The sequence below is a fragment of the Rana temporaria genome, chromosome 1, assembly GCF_905171775.1.
Source record: "Rana temporaria chromosome 1, aRanTem1.1, whole genome shotgun sequence".
Classification (NCBI taxonomy): Eukaryota; Metazoa; Chordata; class Amphibia; order Anura; family Ranidae; genus Rana; species Rana temporaria.
In genome coordinates this window covers 518507101-518532448 of record NC_053489.1, presented here as the reverse complement: position 1 = coordinate 518532448, position 25348 = coordinate 518507101, and the positions used below count along the sequence as shown (strand labels likewise).

The window sequence follows — 25348 nt, the reverse complement described above, 5'->3', positions numbered from 1 at the left end:
ACACACACACAGTGGTTTAGCAAGTTACTGAAATAATGTTAAGAGGCTAAAACATTCAAAAATGGAAATGCTGCTCATTAGACAAATTAAAAAAAAAAAACCCTGTATCAAGTTTTGTATTTGACCTCATGCTTTGGGAAAGAAAAATAATAATTAATGACTACAGCACTTAAAACACCCTTAAGACGGACGTTGTGCGTGTATAACAGGCCACTCTGGTGTAATCTGTAACCCAGGCATGACTGATCAGTATACCTGCCAGATAGATTGTGTACAATTGTGTTGCTAGCTGCGATTGGTCACTGATCACAGGTACTCTTTACAATGCAAATATATCACCCTTGTTTCCTGCTCCAAAAATGTAAATTGAATTGGTGAAGTAACAAACCACAAATTTCATATAGGTAAGCAATAATGACTGTTTATTTAAATTTCTAGTAAACACCATCCACTAGATTTGGAATAAAAGTACTTTCGCGAAGTACTACAGCTTAACTGTGAATATAAAAGGAAAACAAAAATAGTACAAAAAGTAACATCATAAAAAAAGGGAAAAAGAATAAGTCTGTAAGTGAGTAAACCTTGGATTTTTAAATGTCCACTGTAAGCTCAGCAGAAGTGTTTTTCAGCTGTCCATTACTAAAGGAGGTGCAATATTTTAGTATTTTTTTTAACCATTGCTTTCTCCTACACTAGCAGTTAAAGCCAAGGTCTAGGACACTGCAGTAGTGTTACAATACAGGAAGGTGGGTCATAAAACTGCAAGACCCTCCAAAAAGACAGTAAAGCACGTTAGCTAGGCTATTCATGAAAAGATGAAAGGAACCAAGGCTGGTTACCGCCAAGAGAAAAAAAATGCTTGCACTTCATTCAATCAGTTGTATGTACCTACCTGTGGCACCCAACTGACCGCATAAAGTTACAAAAGAAAGCAAGAGGTGCATTACAAAACACAGCAAATGTTAAAAAAGGCCTTCAAAGCTGTGCTCACATTTTTAAACAATTTAGACCATGGAACCTTCAAATCTCACCTAGTCCATCCTAACTATTTTATGCTTCGTAAAAGGGTGGGGGCAGGGTCATTAAAAATCTGTACAAACAGCAAGGAGCTTCTCCTAACATCCTGATGGACAATGCACATTTAAGTGACACGTTATTTCCCCCCCCATCATGTACAACTACTACTAAAATGTATTTTAACATAGCTGAAATACAATGGCGCAGTTCAATATGGGGGGGTATATCAAGTGCCGAGAATGTTGCCAATCTAGAACAGCAAAGTTTGGGCTAAATCTCATATCTACTATACAGCCAGAAGGAAATCTGCTTTAGTTAATACTTTACACAGCATGGTTTAAATTACAATGCTATACCGTTATATCCAAAAAAAAAAAAAGAAAAAAAAAAAAGAAGAATTAGCTGCTGTGAAAATTGAGCCACATCTCAAAGTAGCGACCCTCTACCCCTCTTGCGCTGAGTTGGTCACAAACATCAAGTAATAGAGGCTCCCAAACTGTATACGAAAAAAATAAAAAATAAAATGAAAAAAGAAAATTGTCCCCTCCTTTGCCAGTATGTGTCTGATGCATACATCCTTCAAGTACATGCATGGCTCCATAGCATCCAGAAATGTCCAGTTCCAATTAAGACACAGATGAGATTGGGTTATGGGGGGAGCCCATCTGAGTAAGTACTTTATCCAGCCACTGAAGAGGGCCATGAAGGTGAATCTCGATCCAGCAGGGGGTGCTAGTAACATCCTGGCGATGATACTCTGCTCCCCACCCCTGAAAGTAAAAAAAAAAAGCCATTGTCAGATCAGGTAACCAAATAAAGACAGTTATCCAACAGAACTACAACAGTACTGAAAATAAAAGGAAACTTGGAAGCTTCCAAACAGTAGGCACTAGAACATTAAGATGGGAACTCAACAGTGACGAGATAATTTACATGGCTTGTTTGCGTCTGAGCCGCTTTTCTTTCCAACAAAAGTCAATGTAAATGCAAAATCAACCCAAAGTGGATTGCCACAACCTATATGTAAAACTGATTGTGACACAAACAATATAATGTATCATAGCTTATTTTAGAAGTGGTGTTTTTTGTTGAGATTTCCCCTTGTGATCCTGCCAGTAACCATGATCACACACTATGCCGTTTTGACGAAGGTACAACATTACCCCAAAACACTTTTCCCTTCTGCATAACATAGGAGGGGAGAGGTTCTGTAGTCCACATAAAACCGGGAACAAAGCCAACTGGAACAAAGTGCAGAAGAAGAGAGTACAGAAAGTCATCAGCTCACTGGCAGGATTTTTAAATGGCGTAAAAAAGATCAAAAAGGAGTACACCAAGGTTCATTGTTATGTTTTACATAAACTTTAGGATAACTGAGCAAAATAAAAAAGCAAATCAAGCAACTTAAATGGAAATCAAAGCATTTCAGAAGCACCTTTAAGCTCACTGCATTTCACAGCTGAAACCCATTTACCAAAACCAACAGTGCTTTCTTCTAGACACACCCCTATACTAAGTAATCTTTAATGTTTTGGGCCTCGTTCACAAAGAAAACCAGTGTTCTCCAGGTTTCCGGTTCATGCCACAACACTGGTATTTGCAGATTTTATTCTGCGCAGAAATCTGCAACGTGTATGCAGTTAACTGTGCAGAAAAAAAAAACTGCCATGACCTCAACCATGTGGTGTGAACAGGGCACATTAGAGAACAAATTATTTTCTTTGTTCCCTTGCAGAGAATTTATGTTCCATATCCCTGTGCAGAAAAAAACAAACGGATGTGACAGCAGCGTTATGGTGCGAGTAGGGCACAAACAATTATTGTGTCCTTGTAAAGTTATGTGAAGGGGCAGAGGGTACGACTGTGGCACACTGTTCTTCATGCCATCTTTTTATTGGGAACGTGATTTTTTTTGTTTGTTTAACCACTTAAGATCCGGACCTTTTAGGCAGCTAAAGGACCTGGCCAGTTTTTGCGATTCGGCACTGCGTCGATTTAACTGATTCTACCTATTTTTGGGTAAAAAAAAAAAAAATCACAATAACCGTTTATCGATTTGTTTGCGCAAAATTTATAGCATTTACAAAATAGGGGAGAGTTTTATTTATTATTATTATAATGATTATAATTTTTTTTTACTACCAATGGCGGCGATCAGCGATTTTTTTTCATGACTACGACATTATGGCGGACAATTCGGACAATTTTGACACATTTTTGGGACCATTGTCATTTTTCACAAAAAAAAATGCATGGTTTACTGTGAAAATGACAATTGCAGTTTGGGAGTTAACCACAAGGGGCCACAAGGGGTTAAGTGTGACCTCATTTGTGTTTCTAACTGTAGGGGGGGTGTGGCTGTAGGTGTGAATTGATCAATCACGGCGCCACAGTGAAGAACGGGGAAGCTGTGTTTACACACAGCTCTCCCTGTTCTTCAGCTCCGGGGACCGATCGCGGGACTCCAGCGGCGATCGGGTCCACGGGTCACGACCAACGTCTGGGCACTTAAAGAGGACGTACCTGTATGTGCCCAGCCGTGCCATTCTGCCGACGTATATGTGCATGAGGCGGTCCGTAAGTGGTTAAAAACGGAGCAGTCTCATCTCCATGTGATCCAGGTAGTTGGATAACCTCTGAAAGGTCACCTACCCCTGCCTTAGGGTATATCATTCGATTACCCAGCCTCCGCGCTGGCCCAGTGAGGCACTGCTTATTCCAAAAGTCTACACAGATTTGGAAGCTCATTTAGAAGAGGACATGCAACTAGCATTTTAGATAAATACTTTCTAAACTTTACTGCGACAAATAAAAGGGTTGTAGCGGATACTCCATTTCCTCTAATCTAACCAATCCTCCCATTTAGCAGTCAGCCTGGGAAAAGACATGCTGGCACAAATTTTCCTAGTACAGAGAAAATCAAGACTGCAATGAGGTTTGCCAAAATCCTTGCAATGCATTTTACGTGACTAAAAGCGGCAGTTTTTATTTCTGCAAAATTAGAATTTAACGTTAAGGTTAGAATCTGGAACGGATTTAGGGCTGCAACTAACGATTATTTTCATAAATCGATTAGTTGGCCGATTGTTTCGATCGACTAATCGGATAATCTTAAAAAAAGTGTGGTGTACAATTTAGTTAATATGTAAATAAAAAAAAGGCAATTTATTTATAAATATCCATATGCAGGGGTAAATATAAATAAACCAACTACAGTAATGGTAATGCCTTCTATTACCTCCACTTTCTCTGGGTTCAGATGTTCATCCTCCCTGCACAGAGTCTTTAAAAGTGTTTTTTTTTTTTTTTAACAAACTTGTTTTACTTACCAGCTCTGTGTAATGGTTTTGCACAGAGCAGCACAGATCCTCCACTTCTGGGGTCCCTCGCCGATGCTTCTGGCCCCTGCTGCCTTCAGAGTGCCTCAATAGCAAGCTGCAAAGTATAGTATAGAGCACCCGCTATAGCAAGGTAAAAAAACTTCTGCCTTTTAGAACCACTCACATCCAGGACTACATGTCTCATGAGGCATTGCTCCTCACACTTTCACATTCACAAATTCTCAGGCACTTAGTGACATGGATGGTGTACTGAGCTGTATGTGTGCTGCACTGTATTTCCTGATATGTAAATAATGCATTCTATATGCAGGCCAACTAATCAACCAGCCAATTAATCGATTATGAAAATAGTTGTCAACTTTTTTCATAATCTATTAGTTGTTTTGGCCCTAAACGGATTAAAAAAAAAAAAAAAAAAAAAAAAAAAGTTCTAAAGGGTTTTTACGTGATTCAGAATAACTTGCCTTAACAAAGCTCATTCGAATAGTGCACATCTTAGTAAGTTCGTAGACCGTCTCAAATCCATGATTTACCGACTGGGCCAGAAGCTGAGCAAACTCTTGGTTGTTGAAGATCTTCAAGCTGCATCCGCTAGGAATCTTGCATACAGTTGTAGGATGAAAGCCATGATGGTAATTACAATTTCGACTCTGAACAAAGATGCTGCTATCACTCAAGCACTCTGCGTACACTTCACCTCCAACATAGTACAAATGGACACCTAGAAGATGGAGCAATTTTTCAAATTTTCATACAGCACCACAGAAGATGATCTATAATATCAGTTGCTGAACAATAGACATCCAAGAAAAAAATACAGTTGAGTAGAGGAACAAACAAATACAACATAAGTGAAAGTCATTCCTATATAAGTGAACCTCCCCATGTTTCTAAAGAGAAGCAGCTCACTTGCCTTTTTTCAATGTGCTACCAATATGAAACCGTTATGGTCAACTTGGCTCTTTCACATCTGCTCAGAGATCTGTTAACTCTAAGCAGACACCACAGTACCATACTGCAACCAGTCTCTTCCACTGGGCAGATAAGGAGCCACATCTCTCTACTCTATGTATAAGAGGATATGAGGATTTTAACTATAAGATGGATCCCTTTATAGTGTACCGGTGAATCCCTGGATCTACTGATAGGAAAGACTGAGTCCATTTAAGCACCAACAAAATAGGGCCTTGGTTGGTTACACCCTCCATTGGTTACAATTTTCTGCAAAAGCCGAGATACGCTGCAGTTAAATCTAGTGGCTTAACGTACTATATACACAAAGTCTACCATGACATATGGGAACCATTCTGGTCTGTGACACCTCCACCTGCATCTGTTTGGCTCCGACGGATCATTTACTCTTCACCTTTTGTGCAATTGTCTATTGTTGGTGGAATGTTTACACTTGGGATTTAAGTCACAGCTCTGGAAGCTTTAAGCCTGTATAGTCCCTGAAGAAACTACACAATTTTTGAAACGCGATGGACGCTCTATTGGTTGACAGCTCTCAGGCTTCCTTTTCAGCTAGCTACATACATTCCCCCAATCTATGCATTTCTTTATCATAGTCAACCGTTTGTCATCTATCCAATTATTTATACATTTGAATAAATTTGTAAATTTTATATAAAATGATTGCCTGTGGTCCATTTAAATTCCCACACCGCAAGCTAAGGTCTTGGCTATGGTCACATTTTTGACTATTGGACAATAAAATAAAGGCCCATTGAACCTAAAATTTAAGCTTGCTTTATAAATGGATGCAAATGTCAAAACCCATCAAAACACTACTTCTAAAATACAGATCTGATTAAAGCGGAGGTTCACTCCTAAATTACACTTTTTCCCCTTAGATTAATGCTCGTTTTGTCTAGGGGAATCCGCTAGTTGTGTTAAAATATGAGCCGTACTTACCGTTTCCGCGATGCATCTTCTCCGCCACTTCCGGGTATGGGCTGCGGGAGTGGGCGTTCTTTCTTTATTTACAGTCTTCCGAGAGGCTTCCGACGGTCGCAGCCAACGCGTCACGATTTTCCGAAAGAAGCCGAACGTCGGTGCGCAGGCGCAGTATAGAACCGCACCGGCGTTCGGCTTCTTTCGGCTACGGAGAAGATGCATCTCGAAAACGGGTAAGTACAGCGCATATTTTAACACAACTAGCCGATTCCCCTAGACAAAACGAGCAGGAATCTAAGGGGATTTTTTGAAAATGTTTTCTTATGGGTGAACTCCCGCTTTAAGGGGAGAGATTTTCCTTTCACACCTGACATCCTGTCTAATGCTGGCCATACACGAGTCGAATTTCGAAAGAACTTTCTTTAGAAAATCTTAGCCAAGAATTTTTGTTCGTATTTTGCACCATTAGTGGGCTGCAGCAACAGCCGATTCTCGTGCGGCCATTGAATTTTAATAATCCAACTCGTTGCATATTTTTTGAAAAAATGATTTTCTAAGAAATGATAGAGAATCGTGCGAGACATTTAATATAACAAGAAAAGCGGATTCCCGAAAAAAAACAAAAAAAAACACGATTCCCAGACACGAAAATTATTTTCTGTAGGAACGCGAGGTGAAACTGAAGGTTTGGTCGGTCAAATTTCAAAATCAATGGCACCAACGGATCACAAAAACGCACACATTTTTAGATTTTCAAAAGAAAGTTCTTTTGAAATTCGACCCGTGTATGGCCAGCATTACAATCAATACTTATAACTGCAGAGGATGTACCCTTGTTTCAAAACAGGATGGACTTTGTATAGAAGATCACTGCAGGTGGCTTTGGCTCAGCGTCAAAAGTGAAATTCCACACAAAAAATAAAAAATACAGGTAAAACTAAGCCTGCAACCAACAAATATTTTCGTAATCGATTAGTAGGCCAATTATTGTTTTGATTACTCGATTGGATAATAACCTTAAAAAGTGTGGTGTATAATTTAGATAATGTCTATAATAATAATAAAAAAAAAAAAAAAAAAAAAAAAAGGCAATTTACCAACTATATGGTTAGGGAGCAAAATCTCAAATATACTCTGAGAATAACAGATGTATTAGAAGTTGAATCTGGTAAATATCAGAATGTTCATTTGATTTTTTTTAATCATTGGTGGGGTCAAATCAATGTTAGTTTTTGACCACATTAAAGCGGAGGTTCACCCTAAAAACAAGTATATACCATTCAATCCAGCATACTGCCGACATGTACAGTATGCAGTTTTTTTTTTTTTTTTTTTGGGTTTACATACCGTAGTATAGGTATTTTCCCCCCGGCTTCCGGGTAGTGAATCCCGCGGGAGTGGGCGTTCCTATTCAGAGACTAAGTGATTGACGTATGACAAAAGCTCCCCCCCCCCCCGGCGCGTCACCAGTTTCCGGAAAAAGCCGAACGTCGGTGCGAAGGCGCTGTATAGAGCCGACTCGTAGTTCGGCTTCTTTCGGAAACTGGTGACGCGCATTTTTTCCACCGGGGGGGAAGCTTTTGCCATACGTCAATCACTTAGTCTCTGAATAGGAACGCCCACTCCCGCGGGATTCACTACACGAAAGGCTGGGGGGAAAATACCTATACTACGGTATGTAAACCGGAAAAAAACCCCCAAAAAACAGCATACTGTACATGTCGGCAGTATGCTGGATTGAATGGTATATACTTGTTTTTAGGGTGAACCTCCGCTTTAATAGCGGAAAAAAAAAAAAAAACCAAGGAGCAGAATAGAAAACGTATTGGTCAAGGAAATTTTTAGGCAGTGTATATGGTTTTCGTTCAGAAATGACATTCATGTTAAAAAGAAAATTTTCAAACGACATTCTCTCATTAAGCGAATGTACAAAGATTTTATCTTAATATTCTGGTCTGAAAATCGATACGTGTAAAGCCAGCATAAGGCTTGAACAAAGTAGTTTGCTTTTGAGCCATTTCTACAGTGTTTTGCTGCGGATTTTGCATTCACGATTTGGCTTTTTTGGCCAATTTGTTGTTGGGCAGATTAAAAGGTGCAAATCGCTGCAAAAACAACATGCTTTGCTGCAGCTTCTCCATTGAAGTTTACTGAACAAAAAAAAATAAAAAGCACAGTTTTGCATTGAAGTCCTTGACCCTTTCCAAATACGCAGAGGCTGAAAAAAAGCATAGATGTGAATGTATCCCATAGGAAACCGTGTTAAATAAACTGTAGTATGTTTCTGCAAAAAAAGACCCAAAATACGCATAGGTGCGAACCAGGCTAAGCCATTTAGTAGCAGCAGCATGCTTTTTTGTATTGCCTGTCATCATTAAAATAAGCAGATAATCCCTACTATAAGGGGTTAATTTATACTGTGAAACAGTGAAAGTAATCTATTTTACATTTATCACACACAAAAGTAGGATATATGCCTTCAGAGTGCCCCAATAGCAAGCCACATATCTAGGTAAAAAACTTCTGCCTTTAGAACCACTCACTTCCTACCCAGGACTACATGTGCCATGAGGCATTGCTCCTCACACATTCTCCGGCATACTGACATGTATGGATGGATGGTGTACTGAGCTGTACGTGTGCTACACTGTATTAACTGATATGTAAACAAATAATGCATTCTGTATGCAGGCCAATCAATACTTGTCAACTATTTTCATAATCTATTTGTTTCAGACCTAGGTAAAACCCAACTGAAGATTCAGGCAGGATTGGGCATGTTAGACATTTGTGCTTACTATGGGCATAGGTTCCTTTCCTGCACCCACTCTCAGAATCCAAGAGGTCTCTCTATACCAAGTCCTTTTTATTTAGTGGGACTTTTGACATTTTCCCATGTGGATTCTGGTTGATCAATGTGGTTTTTGTGTGTTCTACTGTACACCTCGGTGGATATTTTTACACTTTTGTAAAAGTACCTTTGCAGTGAAATGGACCATACGTAGGAATTTTTTATGAAATCAGTATTTTCTCTTATCTGTTGCAATCCTCTAAATAAAAAATAAATGGATCCCACTTGAATAATAAAATGCCGTTTAAAGTCTATTCTATACTTTATTGTATATCCTGCAGCCTCAAAGCCAGAAACTGCTGCATGTCATTTCCAATAGCAGGTTTCCTGATGGCGACAACCATGCACCATGCCTGTGGTTAAAGTGTCCATTTAAAGTTCACATCAGAAGCATGCGTGAAACAGTGACAACATAAAAATTATTCGCAAGACAGGAACTGAGCATTGACCCCCTATAATAAGAAGTGCCTGAACAAGGATTATAATGAACTTTAACGAAAGCTGCATATTTTAAAATATTGGACTTTTAAAGTTACGTAAGCTTTAGGCTCCATGCACACAGAAGCTAAAAAACAAAAAAACAAAAAAACAAAAAAAAAAAGCTATAAAAAAACGCAAATAGCTTTGCAGGGAGTCTTTCAACGTTTAGCTTTTTTTTCCAATAGCGTTTAGCCTTTTTTCCCCCCATGGATAAAAAAAATAAAAAAACGTTTCATGCCGAAAAAAGGCACTTTGAACTCAAATTTTGGGCTTTCAGAAAAAAGCCAATGAACTCCAAAGCTCATCAACACTAAAAACGCCCATGTGTGCATGAGCACATAGGCTAACAGAGTTCAGTCTATGGACTTTTAAAAAAAAGAAAAAAAGAAAAGCCAATAAACTGCAGTTTATCAGCTTCTGTGTGTATGGAGCCTTAAATGATTGTGTTTACACATCAACTGGCAGCTGTTCAAGTACATTAGTATCTGGCTCCTTGGATGTTCACGCAAGTTTTAGATTTCATTTAAGTTTGGCAGATGGAGAGCGAAACCAAAATATTGGTAGTATTTGCAATGTAATTCTTTAGGTAGGTTTACCTTTCCCAATATGCCGCCTGGTGTTCTCGATGGTGGAGTTGCGGTTGACGTTGGACAAGAGCCCAAGGCAAAATCTGTTCCTGTTGTTGGAAGGATCGGTGAAACCATCCACCAACACACTTGTGGAGGAGGCATGGAACGCCTCTCCTACTCGATTGTTCAGCTCATAATAGACAATAGAACACCAGTGTTTTGGCTCCTCATAAGCAACAGCTTGAACATCTGCAACAAAGATATGGTTATAATCATTTGGCATGGGAACCAATTAAAACTTACATCATAATCGGGATGCTCGCAGAGTCTGCAATTTTAACATTTTAAATCCAGAATGAGAGGCATCAGTTATTTTCACACAAATAAGTGTATAAAGCAGTTTAACACATTTGCTGCACATCAAAAAACAGCAAGACTGACATTTAAGATTGTTCCATTAGAGTAGGTAGCTACTAGCTAAATTATACTACAGGAAATTGCACAGACTTTTGCAATTAAAAGCCATAAGATTAGAAAACAAAAACGGATCTGGTTTCTTATTTACGGTTATTGAAAGTGTTTGTATAAAAAACACAAGGCGTCAAAATAGATGCAAAAACAGACGGATAAAACACATAATAAAATTATTAAAACATAAAAAGTGTGTACCGGTACCTCAAAATGGAAAAAAAAGCATTATACCTCAGGAAAGGAACAAATGTTGTAGGACAGAACTTCAAGCCGGGTACACACCAGATGGAGCCGCTGTACTAACCATGCTAGGTAGCTCCAGCGATCTCCCGCACTGGGCTGTTGTGTTTTGACAGTGTCAGTGCTCTTGGCAGACTTCTGTCGCACAAAACTACACACACACGGGCAAAAATGTCTGCCCATTTTAAACCGGCCATGGTCTTTCGACATTCTGCCCGTGTGTACAAGGCTTAGGGGGGCGCAGAGCCGGGTATTGATTATATAGTACCATATGGTCTGAGGCAATAGAAGGATAACAAGACACTGTTGCCATCAACATAATAAAATATGGAAATAAGGATTGGATGGTTAGTAGTGAAAGTGGCAGACGACCATCTATCATCCCAACCCACTGGGCAGCAGAAAATTCTGGGTACAAAACACAAAGGGGGGGGGGGAGCGAGTAGAGAATGGGAGGGGAGGTTCACGACCTAGAGGGCCGTATTCAGTAGGGCTGCAACCAACGATTATCTTCATAATCGATTAGTTGCCCGATTATTTTGATTAATCGAAATATAGCCTTAAAAAAAAATTGCATTTTTACTTTTTTTTTTTTGTCAATTTGTTGTTGGGCAGATTACAAAACACAAATTGCCGCAAAAACACATTATATGCTTTTCTGCAGCTTCTCCATTGAAGTATATTGAACCAAAAATAAAATAAAAAATAGCATTGTTTTTGCGTTAAAAAGTCCTTGCCCTTTCCAAATACGCAGCAGCGGAAAAAAACGCATGGATGTGAACGTGTCCCATAGGAAAACATGTAAATGAACTGTAGTGCGTTTCTGCAAAAAGCACCAAAAAAGAGGTGTGAACCCAGGCCTGAGATGTTTAGTAACATAATGGTGTTAAAAAAACAAAAATAAGTACAAAAAGAGCAAATAATCGCTAGTGTAATGGGTTCATTTTTTTTACCGTGGGACAGTGAAAGTAATATTTACAGTAGCGATTTGCTTTTTTGTACTATAAAAGGCTAATTTTCGTTTTTTTAACCCCATTATGTTACTGGCCGATTAATCGATTATGAAATTAATCGATTACAATTTTCATAATCGATTAGTTGTTTCGGCCCTAATTTTCAGCAAGGGGTAGGAGAGCGGGCATTGACATCTACTGGGCTAATGTCTTACATCTCAGTTTTATTGCGCTTCTGGAAGACATCACTATGCTTCAGGTCTAAGCATCTTCAACATAAGAGTCGCTGCAGCTTTTATGCCTGCCCCTCCCCAATCACAGAAGCCTTTGTATTATGTAAACTCGTTCACAAAATGCAAAGGCTTCTCTGGCTGGGCAGCAGAGGGGAGGGTGGCATAGCTGCTGTGTGTGTCTTTCACAGCTCTGATTGTCGGTGTATTCCTGGCAGAGCCATAAACCTGTCAGCTATAGATCGAGATTAGTTTGGGAGATGTCAGACCTCCTTTGACTTAAAGGATCACTAAAGGGATTTTTGTTTTTAGCTAAATAGCTTCCTTTACTATACTGCAGTACTGGTTTCATGTCCTTATTGTTCGTTTTTGCTTTGAAGTAGCTGTAATTCTGCTGTGATCTCCACACTTCCTGGTTGTCTGGCTCCTTATAACCACAGTGTTGGGAGCTTTTCACGGTGGTCTAAGCTGTTATTACTGTGTGTCTAAAACTTAACAGAACAAATCAGATTCATTTTAAAAACAAAAACACTGCCCTGGATTTGTTTGTTTTTGTTCTGTGTGTCTCTCTAGTTCACAGGAACATGAAACCAGTTTAAAAGTGAAACTAACCTGCAGGCACATTATAGGATTGATTGTTATCTATTTGTAATCATTTTTAAAAGGAATCAGTTAACTTTTATGTCTCTATAACCTGTAAACAGTCATTTCAGCAAAAAAGTTTTTCCTTTAGTGACCCTTTAAGTCAGCGTGCCTTTAACTTTTACAAAATGGCTGAATTTATGGAATTCAGATTTAACTATAGCATTGAATGTGCTTTGATATAGCAAATTTTAAGTCCAAAAAATCAGTTGATCCTGCCAGAAATGTAATCAGTTTGTTCGACAATATCTAAACCAGGAAAAAAAACGCTGTTCTGGAGAAGATGAGGGGGAGGTGTTCGGTAGCCCTGTTGTAGGGCAACATTGTGTCTCCTCCATAAGCGAGTAGGCACCCTAGAAAATTCAAGTTAGGCTTACCGGCAACTTGATTTCCAGAAGTCTTTAAGGAGAGCACCTTGAGAGATAGAGACTCCACTCACAACCATAGGAAACCCCTTCTTACTCCAGATCATTAAAGGGAGGCACCTCCCTAGTACACCTCAGTTGTCTCAGAGAACCTCCGGCCCAGGCTGGAACACAAACGCATACGTTAGTCACAGCATGGTAGATCAAACCAATAGGGCGGGTCATTGCTGTCCTGAAAGACTTCTGGAAAACAAGTTACCGGTAAGTCCAACTTGAATTTTCCCAAGGAGTCTTTCAGGACAGCACCTTGAGAGGATAACAGACTTTCCACCTTTGGGCGGGACAACAGCCTGTAGGACCTTTCTGCCAAATGCCTGATCACTGGTAGATGTGAGGTCCAGTCTAATGCCGCACAAACGTGTGGAAGCTTGACCACGTCAAGCTCAGGGGTGGCACCAGCTCTTTCTGCCCATGTGGCCGCAATTGCTCTTGTTGAATGAGCACAGATTCCCACTGGTGGCACCACGTCTGCATGAGAGTAGGCTTCACGAATGGCTAACTTCAACCATCTAGCCAAAGTACCCTTTGAAGCTTGGCAACCCTTTTTTTTGCCACCAAAAAGAATAGAGTCTGTGCGTCTGAAGCTATTTGTTGTTTTAAGATAGCATAACAAAGTCCTTCTTACATCGAACATATGAAAAAACGTTTTTCTCCCCTGAGGGATTTGCACAGAAAGTAGGTAGCACAATATCCTGGAAACAATTGTTGAAGCTACCTTAGGCAAAAATTTTGAATCCGTTCTCAAAACAATTCTATCCGAAAATAAAGATCAATAAGGTTACTTTATTGACATGGCTTGTAATTCACTGATCCTGCACGCTGAAGTTATAGCGTCCAGGAATATTTAAAGGTAAGATCTCCGAGAGATACGTCTTCTAAAGGTTCAAATGGCTTTCCTGCCAGGGTTTGCAGAACTACAAAGAGATTCCATTTCGGGAAACCTTTGATCTGAGCCGGTCTAGACCTTGTAAGGGCTTTGAAAACCCTAGCTACTAGTGGTTCTGAGGCCACAGATCTTTCCAGAAACACTGTTAAAGCAGATAATTGTACCTTTAAAAAGTACTGATTGCCAGACCCTTATCTGCTCCCTCTTGCAAAAACTCCAAAATGGACCCAAGAAGGTTCGGGTCTTCACCAGATAAGTTACACCAGGAGGTATACACTTTGCACACCTTGGTGTATATGGCACTCGACACTTTCTTCTTGCTTTCTAGCAGGGTTGAAACCAACAGTCTGAAACACCTTTTTTCTTTAAGAGTTGCCTTTCAGATACCAAGCTGCAAGGGAGAGACTGGTCATCAACCCTGTCCTGCAGGGCCCACTAACAGGCCAGGTTTTATGTATTACCTTGGGGAGATGCAGTCTAGAATACTGCAATCACTGAGGAGCAAATGATATCAGCTGTGATGTATTTCAGTTATCTTGCAAACCTGGCCTGTTAGTGGGCCCTGCAGGACAGGGTTGATGACCACTGATTTACAGGACCGTGTGTGAAAAGATCCTGCCTGAGAGGCAGATGCCAACAAGGCTTGGTCGCCATTCCTAGGACCGTCGACAACCAAGCTCTCTTGGGCCAGTACGGGGTGATCAAGATGACCAGTACCTTTTTACTGGAAGGGAGGGGGGGGGGAACGCAAAGCACAGGCGAAACCTCCAAGGATGCGCCAGAGCATCTATTCCTAGAGACCCGTCCAGCCGGTTTAGGGAAAAGTATTGAGGTACTTGAGAATTTTCCCTTGAGGCAAACAGATCCACCTCTGGCTGACCCCACTTGTTGGAAATTTCCACAAAGACTTCCGGGTTCAGGGACCACTCTGACTCCCATACTTGATGTCTGCTCAGGTAATCTGCCACCCTGTTCAGGGACCCCTTTAAATGGATAGCTGAAAGACAGAAAGTTCTTTTCTGCCCACAGAAGAATTCTTGCAGCAAGAATTTGCAGGTCTGCTTCTTGTGCCCCCTTGCTTGTTTAGGTATCCCCCTTGCCATCGTGGCGTTGTCCGTTAACACCTGAACATGGTGATTTTGGAGGCCCAGAGCAAACTTTATTAGGGCCAAAGCAATAGCCTTTAGCCCTCTCCAGTAAGGCCCCTGGATGAAATTTTTTCTTAAGTGGGCTCCCCATCCCCACGCACTGGAGTCAGTCTCTTTTCTACTGGAAAGGCCCAGTCCAGACCTCTTGAAAGGACCTCCTGATCTTTCCACCAATAAAGTGACCTCTTCACTCGTGATGGGATTTTTATCAGAGTGTCCAGGGATCCGAGATTGTGATCCCATGATCTCAGGAGAAAGGCTTGTAGGCATCTGAAATGTAGTCTTGCCCATTGAATGGACGGCATTGTTAAAGTCAGAACTCCCAATGCAGACATTACCTGACTTATTGTTATATGCTGGTTGGACTGTAGCCGCAACACGGCGTCCTGAACTAGGGATGACTTTTGTAAGTTCAAAATTGAAGATTTAAGTGTGGTATTAAACTGATTTTACGGTATCACGCTATTTTGAGCACTTTTTATTTACATGCTGAGCTTTCTGGCAGTGAATTGGTTGGAACTGGGATTATCTGCTATACCTACCAGTGAGGTCTTTTTGTACACGTTTACACACCAAACACGAGAGTGTAAGGCAATTTGAGTTGGTGAGTTTTGCATCTGAAGGGAGAGGATTCACCGACACCGGGTGTGGTGGAAGATTGGAAGCTATTTTTTCACAAACTTACTTGAGGTGTTATATGGACTTATATTTAATTAATATTTAAAAACATTTATATATTTTTTGAAATTTGTGCACATATTCACTTGTCACATGGTGATGGTTATGGACATTGCCATTATTTTTGAACACCTGTGAAAACGGATATTTCATCTTACATTGTTTACAGCGCTGCTTATATTTTTATTACACAAATTTTTGGGGTTTTAGAATATGTTTTTCAAAGTTCAAAATCCAACCCAGAGATTCCAGGTGGCTTCACGCCTTGGATAGGTTGTCTTTGAAGGGGCAAAGAATAACAGTTTGTCTAGGTAAGATAGAACTACAACCCCCTGTAGACGAAGCGGGGCTAGGGGCTTCCGCCATCACTTTGGTGAAAATTCGAGGTGATGTAGACAGCCCGAATGGGAGGGCCCTGAATTATAGAGGGTGTACTTACTCCCTCCATCCTTACTGCCAACCTTTGTGACTAAAGGGGAGATTGGGATGTGCAGATATGCGTCCCTCAAGTCTATTGACGCCATGTAACAATCTGGCGTCAATAGATTTTTGACCGAAAATATTGAATCCATCTTGAATTTTCTGTATTTGACAAATTTGTTCAGAGGCTTCAAGTTTAGGATCATTCTGAATTTTCCTGTTGGTTTCTTTATCAGGAAGATGTATGAATAGAACCCCAGTTCTTCTGGAGGTACTTGTACCACCACACCCTGTTGAATCAGCTTTCTCAATGAGGACTTCATGGCCAGGGATTTTTCTGGGTCCTTTGTTATCAAAAACCTGCTTGGAGGAGCCTCCGAGAACTCTATGACATAACCCTGGGCTGGAGTGGTCAGGATATACTGATTGGATGTCACCGCTGACCACTGTGGAAGAAACTTCTGTAATCTCCCGCCTACCCGCATGGCTGAGTCATTGAGATTTCTCGGCTTGTGTAGGAGGATGGAAAAGGATTTCCACCTTTTCCCTTCTGTGCGGCCCAGTTCCTCCTGCCTCCTTGGGGTTTGTTGTATTTTTTCTGAGCTTTTTGAGGTCGAAAAAAATGTCTTGGGGGTTGTTTCTTTTTAACTGGGAAAGATTTTTTCCTGTAATCTGTCCTGTCTAGGATACTTTCTAGATCAGGCCAAAAAGAAGGTCCCCTGAAAAAAATCCCACAAAGGTTATTTTTTTGAAGCTGCATCACCCGGTCAAGTCTTTATCCACAATGCCCTTCTTGCAGTATTAGTCAAGGCTGCAGATCTTGCCGACATCTTAATTGCTTCAGCTGAAGCATCAGATATGTAAGCCACTGCAGAAGATAAAGTGGAAAAAGAATCTAAGATTTCCTGTTTGGTGAATCCGCCACTATATGGTACTTCAACTGGTTAATTCAAAACTCCAAACTTCTGGCTACACACGTTGTGGCCATAGCGGGTTTTAAATTATTCATGGTCGACTGCCATGGCCTTTTAAGTAGGAGATCCATGCGTTTGTCCATAGTGTCTTTTAGAACCCCCATGTCCTCAAAAGACAGATCAGTGGACCTGGAAACTTGAGAGAAGGCCACATCCAGTTTAGGGACCTTATTCCATATTGCAGAGGGATCTTCTTTAAATGGAAAGCGCCTTTTATGGGCTTTGAGAAAAAAGGCTTTTTCTCTGGATCCTGCCATTCTTATTTTATGGCATCAGAAATGACCGAGTGGACTGGGAATGTCCGACCCTTGGGTTCACTTAGACCTGCATACATGTCACTTAAACCCTCTCTTTACTCACTTTAGACCCAAAGTAACATAAATGGCCCCAAGTAAACCATCCACCTCTTTCAGGGACAATTTAAATCTTGAAGGGGACACTGCTGACTCTTCCCCTGAATCCTCCCTAGAAGGAACATGGAAGTGACCTTCCCTGGTAACAGGCTCTTCAGCTAAATATTCTAATACTGGTAAAGCCACAGAGTCATGGGAGGACTGAAGTGGAGGCCTGTGTAGTGGTAGGGGAAACTAATGAGTCACAAAAAGTTTGAATCGTGGCAAAAAGTTATTTTACAGAGGCAGTCAACTCTTCCCGTACAGAGGTTGATTCCTCCTGAACTAAAGAAAAAATGCATGTGCTGCATAGAGCCTTCTTCCAGTTCTCGCCCATCTTTGTCCTACATGAAGGACACTGTCAGAAGTCTTGGCCTGGGGAGAAGAAAGCAGGGGAATCCTAAGTGAGACCCAGTCCCAGTAAATGAACACCCCCATAGGTGCACTAGGAAAGAAATGTGCCCATTCCAGTGCCCAGACAGGACCCTTGCCACTAGGGGGGGGGGGGGGGGGGGGGGGGTTTAGAAAAAAAAAAAAAAAAGACCGGAAAGAAAAAATTACAGGTAAGGAAAAAAAGCAGACTTAAACTGCTGTAACCTCTGCGTCCTCCATTGCAGATGAACAGCGCTTCACACACCGTTTTCAGACTCCCACAGCGCCTCCACACCAGACCGGAAATGGGCCCCAGCCTCTTGCCCCTGCTGTTGCGCCGGAAAGGACGCTCGCGCTGACCCGGCGACCTGCTGTAGCATCCTGGACCACGCCAAAATGGCGGCGCCGCGCGCGAACGCCGTTCTTTCCAGGCCACCGAGCGCTTCTGGGGAAAAAGGAGCCAGAATGTTACCGCTGTAGTTCGGGTAGCACGGGAGGACACACGGTCTCACTGGAGGAAAGCCGTCTCCCAGGAACACCTGAAATATTGACTCCCCTCACAGAAGATGTTCCCTCTAGGCCGGAGGAGAAAAAAAAAAAAAAAAAAAAAAACAGGTGTACTAGGGAGGTGCCTCCCTTTAAAGATCTGGAGGAAGAAGGTGTTTCCTATGATTGTGGGTGGAGTCACAATCTCAAGGTGCTGTCCTGAAAGACGCATTGGGAAAAAAACTGTTACTCACCAGATTAAAGCTCCAGTTTGGTATCACTTGTTTTCAAATAGATAGTGAATGCTCTCTTGTTGAAGTCTTTCATTCTTTTCCCCATCCCACTCTGCCTGCTATAATCTTCCATTTCTGGGGAGGGGGGTTTAGACAACTGCTTGGCAGATTAAAGGAACTTGCTAAGAGTGTGGACTGTGCCCATCATATCCAGCTCTTTCCAGTCATAGAAGCTGCACTATAGCTTCCATCAATTAAAAATTGCTCCATGAATGGGAGGACAGGTGTATGAATAAAAGGCCTTTTTCATCTATGGAAACTACAGTACATCTTCTATGAATGGGGGGTTAGGAGAAAAAGGGCAGCAATGTTGGCACCCGTGACAAGTGACTATGGCAGGTCCAGCAGCTTTAATACCCCCTCAACAGACAAGTACTGCTGCATGTGCATTGGAGGGATGGAACTTTTCAACTAAGACAATGGCCTCCAGCACACGGAAAAATTCTCAGTGAAAAAAAAAACAAAAAAATAAATTAACTCAAGCCTTAAAATAATGGAAAGAGCCTAAAAAAAAGAACCAATGCAGCCACCATGGTTAGGAACGGGCAAGTTTCACTGCAATAAACCTTTTTTCAAGATTATATTCATTGTGCAAGGGAAGAAGCTACGGAGTCACATCAAAACATACACCTCTATTTTGCAGTTTCTTGGAGCACCCTACTGCCAGTATAATTAAAACGTCTCCCTATTAAAGGGTTATTTCACACATCAAGATACCAGTAACCATCAAGGCTACAGCTTTCTCAAACTTTGTAAGATATGCTGCCAGCTGGCAATTCTTCTGGGATGAATCATCCCTCTCTCACAGATTTCTCGCACAACTTCCTTACGTTTGCTATAAGTCATGCAGAGCAGGTGCGATGTGTCTCTGTTCCCAGCAAAGGCCAACAATGGAAATCACCCAATTCTACCGACAGGATGCAGCTTGTTAAATGAAATCTCACAGGACCAACAAATCTCCAGCAGAATAGGCTGCTGAACAGTTGAAATGGGATTTAAGTCAACTGTTCAGCACAGTGACATTTGTTAAAAATGAAAGCAATTAGGAGCCCGTTACAAAAACCAATACAGTCAAATAAGGCAAACTCAAAATTTGAATAGTGAGGGCACATATGACAACCTGGAAGGAGCCCGACTATGAAGCACAGTCTGAGGTACAACAAGTTCTTGATTAAAATAGAACAAGTCTAAAACAACTAATAGACAATCAATTCGTATAAAAAGAGTTAACTATTTTCATTATTGATTAGTTGGCCTGGCTATTTGTTTAAAGCGGAGTCCCACCCAAAAGTGGAACTTCCGCTTAATCCACTCCTCGCCCCCTTACATGCCATATGGCATGTAATTTTTTGGGGGGGGGGGTGGGGGCTTCAGGAGGAGTGGGACATCCTGTCCCACTTCCTCCTTCCGCCGAGGGCCCGCTAAGGCGATACGTCATATCGCCTTTTGGCGGCCCCTCCCTGTAGGCGATCTTCTGGGTCACGTAACAGATCCCAGGCGATCGCCTGTCCAATCAGAAAGCGCAGCGCCGCTCGCGCATGCGCAGTGAGTGCCCGGCCGTGAAGCCAAAAGCTGTCACGGCCGGGTGCCCACAGTAGCAATGAGGACACCAGCCGGAGAGGGTGGGAGAGAAGCGTAGCTCCGGCCGGCTGGAACGTGGAGCAGCATGTTTATTAAAAGCCAGCAGCTACACTTTTTGTAGCTGCCGACTTGCCTGGAGCACCCCTTTATATATCAGGAAACAGTGCAGCACACATACAGCTCAGTACACAGTCCATACATGTCAGTAAGTGCCTGACAACTTGTGTGAATGTCTGAGGATTAATGCCTCAAGGGACATGTAGTCATGAGCAGGAAAAGGGAGATTTAAAGTTATTCTAATGGCGGAAGTTTACTTCATTGCATTCCATGTATTAAGGTAAAAAACCTGTGACCAGCGCCCCCCCCCCCCCCCGGTATATTTACATGATCCCTATCCAGCGCTGTGCTCTTTGCAGGACTCCTTGCAGGATGCTACAGCGCGAGCCATTGGCACCTGTTGCAGTCAATCACAGCATGCGAGGAGGGAGCGGTGGGCAGAGCTGAGCGCGTGTGCCAACAGAAGTGGAAAGTGTGGTCAAGGATCGAGCCCACATGAGTACCCCCATAGCAAGAGGCTTACTATGGGGGGAACTATGTAGGCAGGAGTCTTAAGTGCCAGCGGGAAACCCAAGCCGGGGAGAATCGAGGTTGCTCTGTGCAAAACTATTGCACAGAGCAGGTATGACGTTATTTAAAAAGAAAAAAAAATCCAACCTTTACAATCACGCTAAGGGCTCTGTGCAGGGAAGATCAGCATCCGAACCCAGAGAAAGTGGAAGCTGATAGACTGGAGGTAATATAAGGTATTACAATAACATTTAAAAAAAATGTTTACCAGTATTGAGCATTTAAGAATTATATCCATGGGAAAAAAAAAAAAAAGTCTCATCCTTAAGTACTACTATAACTAAAGATTTATATCCCCCTCCACCCATCATGTCTGAAGTTCAAACTGAGCATCAGAATGGGGAATAAAAGGGGATTTAAGTGACTTTGAACGTGGTGTGGTTGTTGGTGCCAGACAGGCTGGTCTGAGTACTACAAAAACTGCTGATGTACTGGGATTTTCACACAACCATCTCTAGGGTTTATAGTGAATGGTCAAAAAAATAAAAAAAATTGAGTCATTGGCTCCTGCTGCTGTCAATTAAATGCTGCGACACGGTATCGGGGCCAAGCCTGCTGTCAACAGATGCAGCAGCAGGACTCGGGAGCAAGCATGCACAGGTGCCCCACATGGAAAGCAGCTTTCAACCGGGATTGTGCCTATTGATATGCTGTAACCTCATAGCAGTGAGGGTGATTTCCAGTAATGCCAAATGAAGACTCATGTCCTGGAGTAAAGCTGTGAAGGAGGTTCTGTATATACTGTATATGGATGAAGAAGAGAGATCACTATAATCCCAGGATAATGATCACTCCAATGCAGAGCTCTTCCTATCGTCACTCTCCAGAGAGCACTAGATTCCCTCTTTTTTGTCTTATATGCCCTAACTGCTATGGCTTGTCCCCGAGTTGGATTGCATCGTGGTGCTTCTGCTGTATGTGGCTGCTGTCCTCTGAGAACAGGGAGGTTCTCTGATTAAGCTTTGTGACCTATTGTAGGTCGAAGCATTAAGGTGAGAGGCCATTCCTGTCATATGGTGGAGGTTCTTCTGGATTCACCCTTTGGAGTTTTTGCACCGATTTATTCGTATTTGGAATTTATTTGCACCAGAGCACTTTAGATGGACTTTCTATCTTTTATATCATATATATATTCCGATTTGGATTTATATTTTGAGCACTATATATGGACTCTATATAGTTTATATTGCATAATGTGTGTGTGTCATTTTATTTTACTTAATTTCATGTTTTGCGCTGCACTATTATTGTATATCCATGTGAGGTGTTTTATTTGAATTTACCTTAGTGCTGGCTTGCATATTTTAGTTTTTGTATTTTTCCAGCGCTGAATTACTTTTTATTACTGGTACCCACCAAAGAGCAGGTGGGGGCTGATCTGTGCAAAACCATTGCACAGATCAGGTGAGTATAGACAAGTTTTTTTTATCATATTTAAAAAAAAAAAAAAAACCCTACTAAGGTTTATAACCACTATAAGGCAGTTCTGAAGGTAAAAGGGGTCCAACCCAGTACTAGCAAGGTGTACCTAATAAAGTGGCCAGTGAGTGTACATTTCTTCTATTCTGTGGATTGGGCATTTTGTTCCTTAACCATATAAAGTGGTTGTTTATATTTACCACTGAATACAGATATTCAAGAACAGAGAGTCTTTAAACTTTACATATTAACTCAATGAAACACCACATTTTTTTTAGTTTATATCCGATTAAATGAATCGGCCAACTAATTGATAAAGAAAATGGTTGAGCCCTAAATTGAATGAGTCAAATTAAGTTCCAACATTAACCTGTTACTGTTCATGGTCTGGGCAAATCAAGAGAAAAGTTTTTTTAAATGTGAAAGGATAGGGTTTGCATTGCTCATAGCAACCAATGTCAATGCATTTTTTATTTTATTTATTTTTTAACTTGAAAAGTCATGGAAGGCAAATTTTTCGCCAGGCATTATTGTTTTTCACACCACATATTTTTCAATTGTGCACAGGACTGCATGTTGCATGCTTAATCTTAGCCAGAAAGTGGCGCATTTAGAGTGCGGTCACACTCACAGCACCCAGAAAAGGGTTAAAAAGAGCCGCTACATCGGCGGTTCGACAGCACTGCCCATTGATTTCAATAGGCAGGGGTGCTTTAGAAGCAATATCATGTGTTGTAGTGTAATTGTATTGTGGTTTTTGGACGACAACTGTACCGATTAAATGAAAATCTTACGATCTAGCATCATACAGGAAAATGTTTCGCGTTTGTCCGATCATATCGTGTTTGTCGTGAACGGCTCTCTAAAGCTCTGTACTAAAGATCAGATTATCGTACGATCGCATCAAATGCAGTATTTTTTTTGTCTGATTTTCAGATCATGTTTACGGGCCATTAGATGTCCACACTGGTTTTCTATTTTTGGGCTGCATTTGCTTTGTTGATCTCGCCAGTAACATTCTTCCTATCCTGACAACATTCACTGTAGCCGATTTATGGAGGAGCGGTGTTGTCGCCCTAGGACAGGACTACAGATTCACGCCTTTTCCATTATATAAGGTACTCTGTTAGCTTACATTATCTAGTTTGGAAGGCCAATGTAACAATGTTGTTAGAGATTTCAGTTTAGTGAACAGGATGTTGAATTTCTGACAGAACAATGGTCATCATGATTGAGACATTACAGTAGAACTATATGCAAAACTGTTCTTGATTTTGGATCGAGCAAGGGAGAGTTCCAATTTTTCATTTTTTTTTGTTTTTACGCCATTTGTGCCCCATTTTGAAGATTTCCTTTCACTTCCTGTTCCAGAGCCAAAAAGTTAGGGGGAATCCACGCAAATTAGGGGAATCTCTAGGGGACTCCCAGGTGACCAGAATTAGTGTGCCTATTGGAAGATACCTTCTTGGGGACAACCCAAAATTTGGGATTTTCTTTACTTTCACTTTAAGGATAAAACTGTAAATACAGATTGACACTCCCCCCCCCCCTCAAAAAAAGTTTGTGTTTAATTACAGCTTCTGAAATCTATATACTACCTATTGATCAGTGCAAGGTTTACATTGATTGCTTGGAATTTACCAACAGTAAATGGCTTCAAACATGCTTGGGACAAACAGATCTATAGTCAGACCATAAAAATTAACAGAGAAAAAAAAAAAAATAAATGTAAAAAAAAAAAAAAAAAAAAAAAGGGGGGGGGGGGGTCAGACTTTGATTACTCAGCCTTTCGCAGACACCACTTTTCTAGGTGTCTATGAATGCCAGAACTGATGGAGCAAGGGGGTGCAAGGTAATCATGACTGTACTGGATTCTAGACAAAGGCATTTAAGCCTTGCAATGCACAGCAAAGGGTAGATTATTTTTTTTTTTCATTATTCCTGGAGTTTGGCTTTAAGTTATGATTCAATGGCGCAACTCTGCATAATACTGACAGCTTTCTACAGTTAGGTACCCAAGCACATGACCCGTCATGCAATGCTGGGTGTTGTGAAGTGAAGAAAGGGAAGTAGGAACAAGTTTCGGGCCAAGAGAAAATTGTTCCCACGGGAACTACATAACAGGTTCTTAAAACAGAAAATGAAAACAGACAACTCTAAAAGTGCAACGTTAAAATAAAGATAGGTGTCAAAGCCATCTATTAAAAAGTTACACTTTAAGCAAAAAGGTAGGGCAAAGGCTGTCTGTCCCGTGACAACAAAGCTTGCATTCATGCAGCAACTAAAGTATGTCAATATGACAGTAGTGTTTTATAGCACCATTTTAATATTTTAAAAAAGGATGCAAAGTTCCTGTGTCAGCAAAAAAAACTCAGAATGACAAAACTTCACATGAAAAATGTGAGACATTTCCGCTGGTTATTCAAGGCAAGTGGATACATTTCAGAAATTCTTCTGTTTAGATGTCGGGGAAGGGTGGCTGTACATAGTCCGAAATATGCAGCTTATTACATGACTTTTTAACAGTAAGCTTAAGGGTCTGTCAGAGCCTGGATTAACGGCTTACCCAGCCCCTTTCAGAATTAAGGAGAGCCAACTTTTTTTTCCAGCTTTCTCCTTTTAAGGGATTAGGCAAGTTGAGCATTAAAAAACTTCTCCATACAAACTTGGTACAACGTTTTACAAACCCTAGTAAAAATCCACCCTATCGGAGGGAAAAAAAAGAAAGTATATATTCTGGAGCAGTCTAGGTACTCAAACTGGGATAAAGTACCTGCTCGATTAATTTCTTGAGAGATGGGAGGCACCATCATGTTGGTTTCCATTTGCTGAGAGTTGTCCTGGGTCATCTGATCTTCAGGAGGCATATAAGCTGGAGGTGGGGTGTCAGCTGAAAGACATTTTAACAAGGAAACTGCTTAATAATGCTGCAGATACATTCACCAAAATTCAACCAA

At 41.1% G+C, this 25348-nt stretch overlaps 1 protein-coding gene across 1 annotated transcript in view; it reads right to left on the bottom strand.

The window, feature by feature from the left end:
• Positions 1-399: 399 nt before the first annotated feature.
• The window catches only part of SMAD1 (SMAD family member 1), a 92713-nt gene continuing 67764 nt past the window's right edge, over positions 400-25348 (bottom strand). The window contains exons 4-7 of the mRNA XM_040331639.1: positions 25165-25281; positions 10182-10403; positions 4823-5079; positions 400-1787 (exon numbers count right to left, since the gene is read on the bottom strand). Coding sequence (XP_040187573.1) covers positions 1644-1787; positions 4823-5079; positions 10182-10403; positions 25165-25281 — 740 coding nt within the window. The 3' untranslated portion in view covers positions 400-1643. The remainder of the gene's footprint in view (positions 1788-4822; positions 5080-10181; positions 10404-25164; positions 25282-25348) is intronic.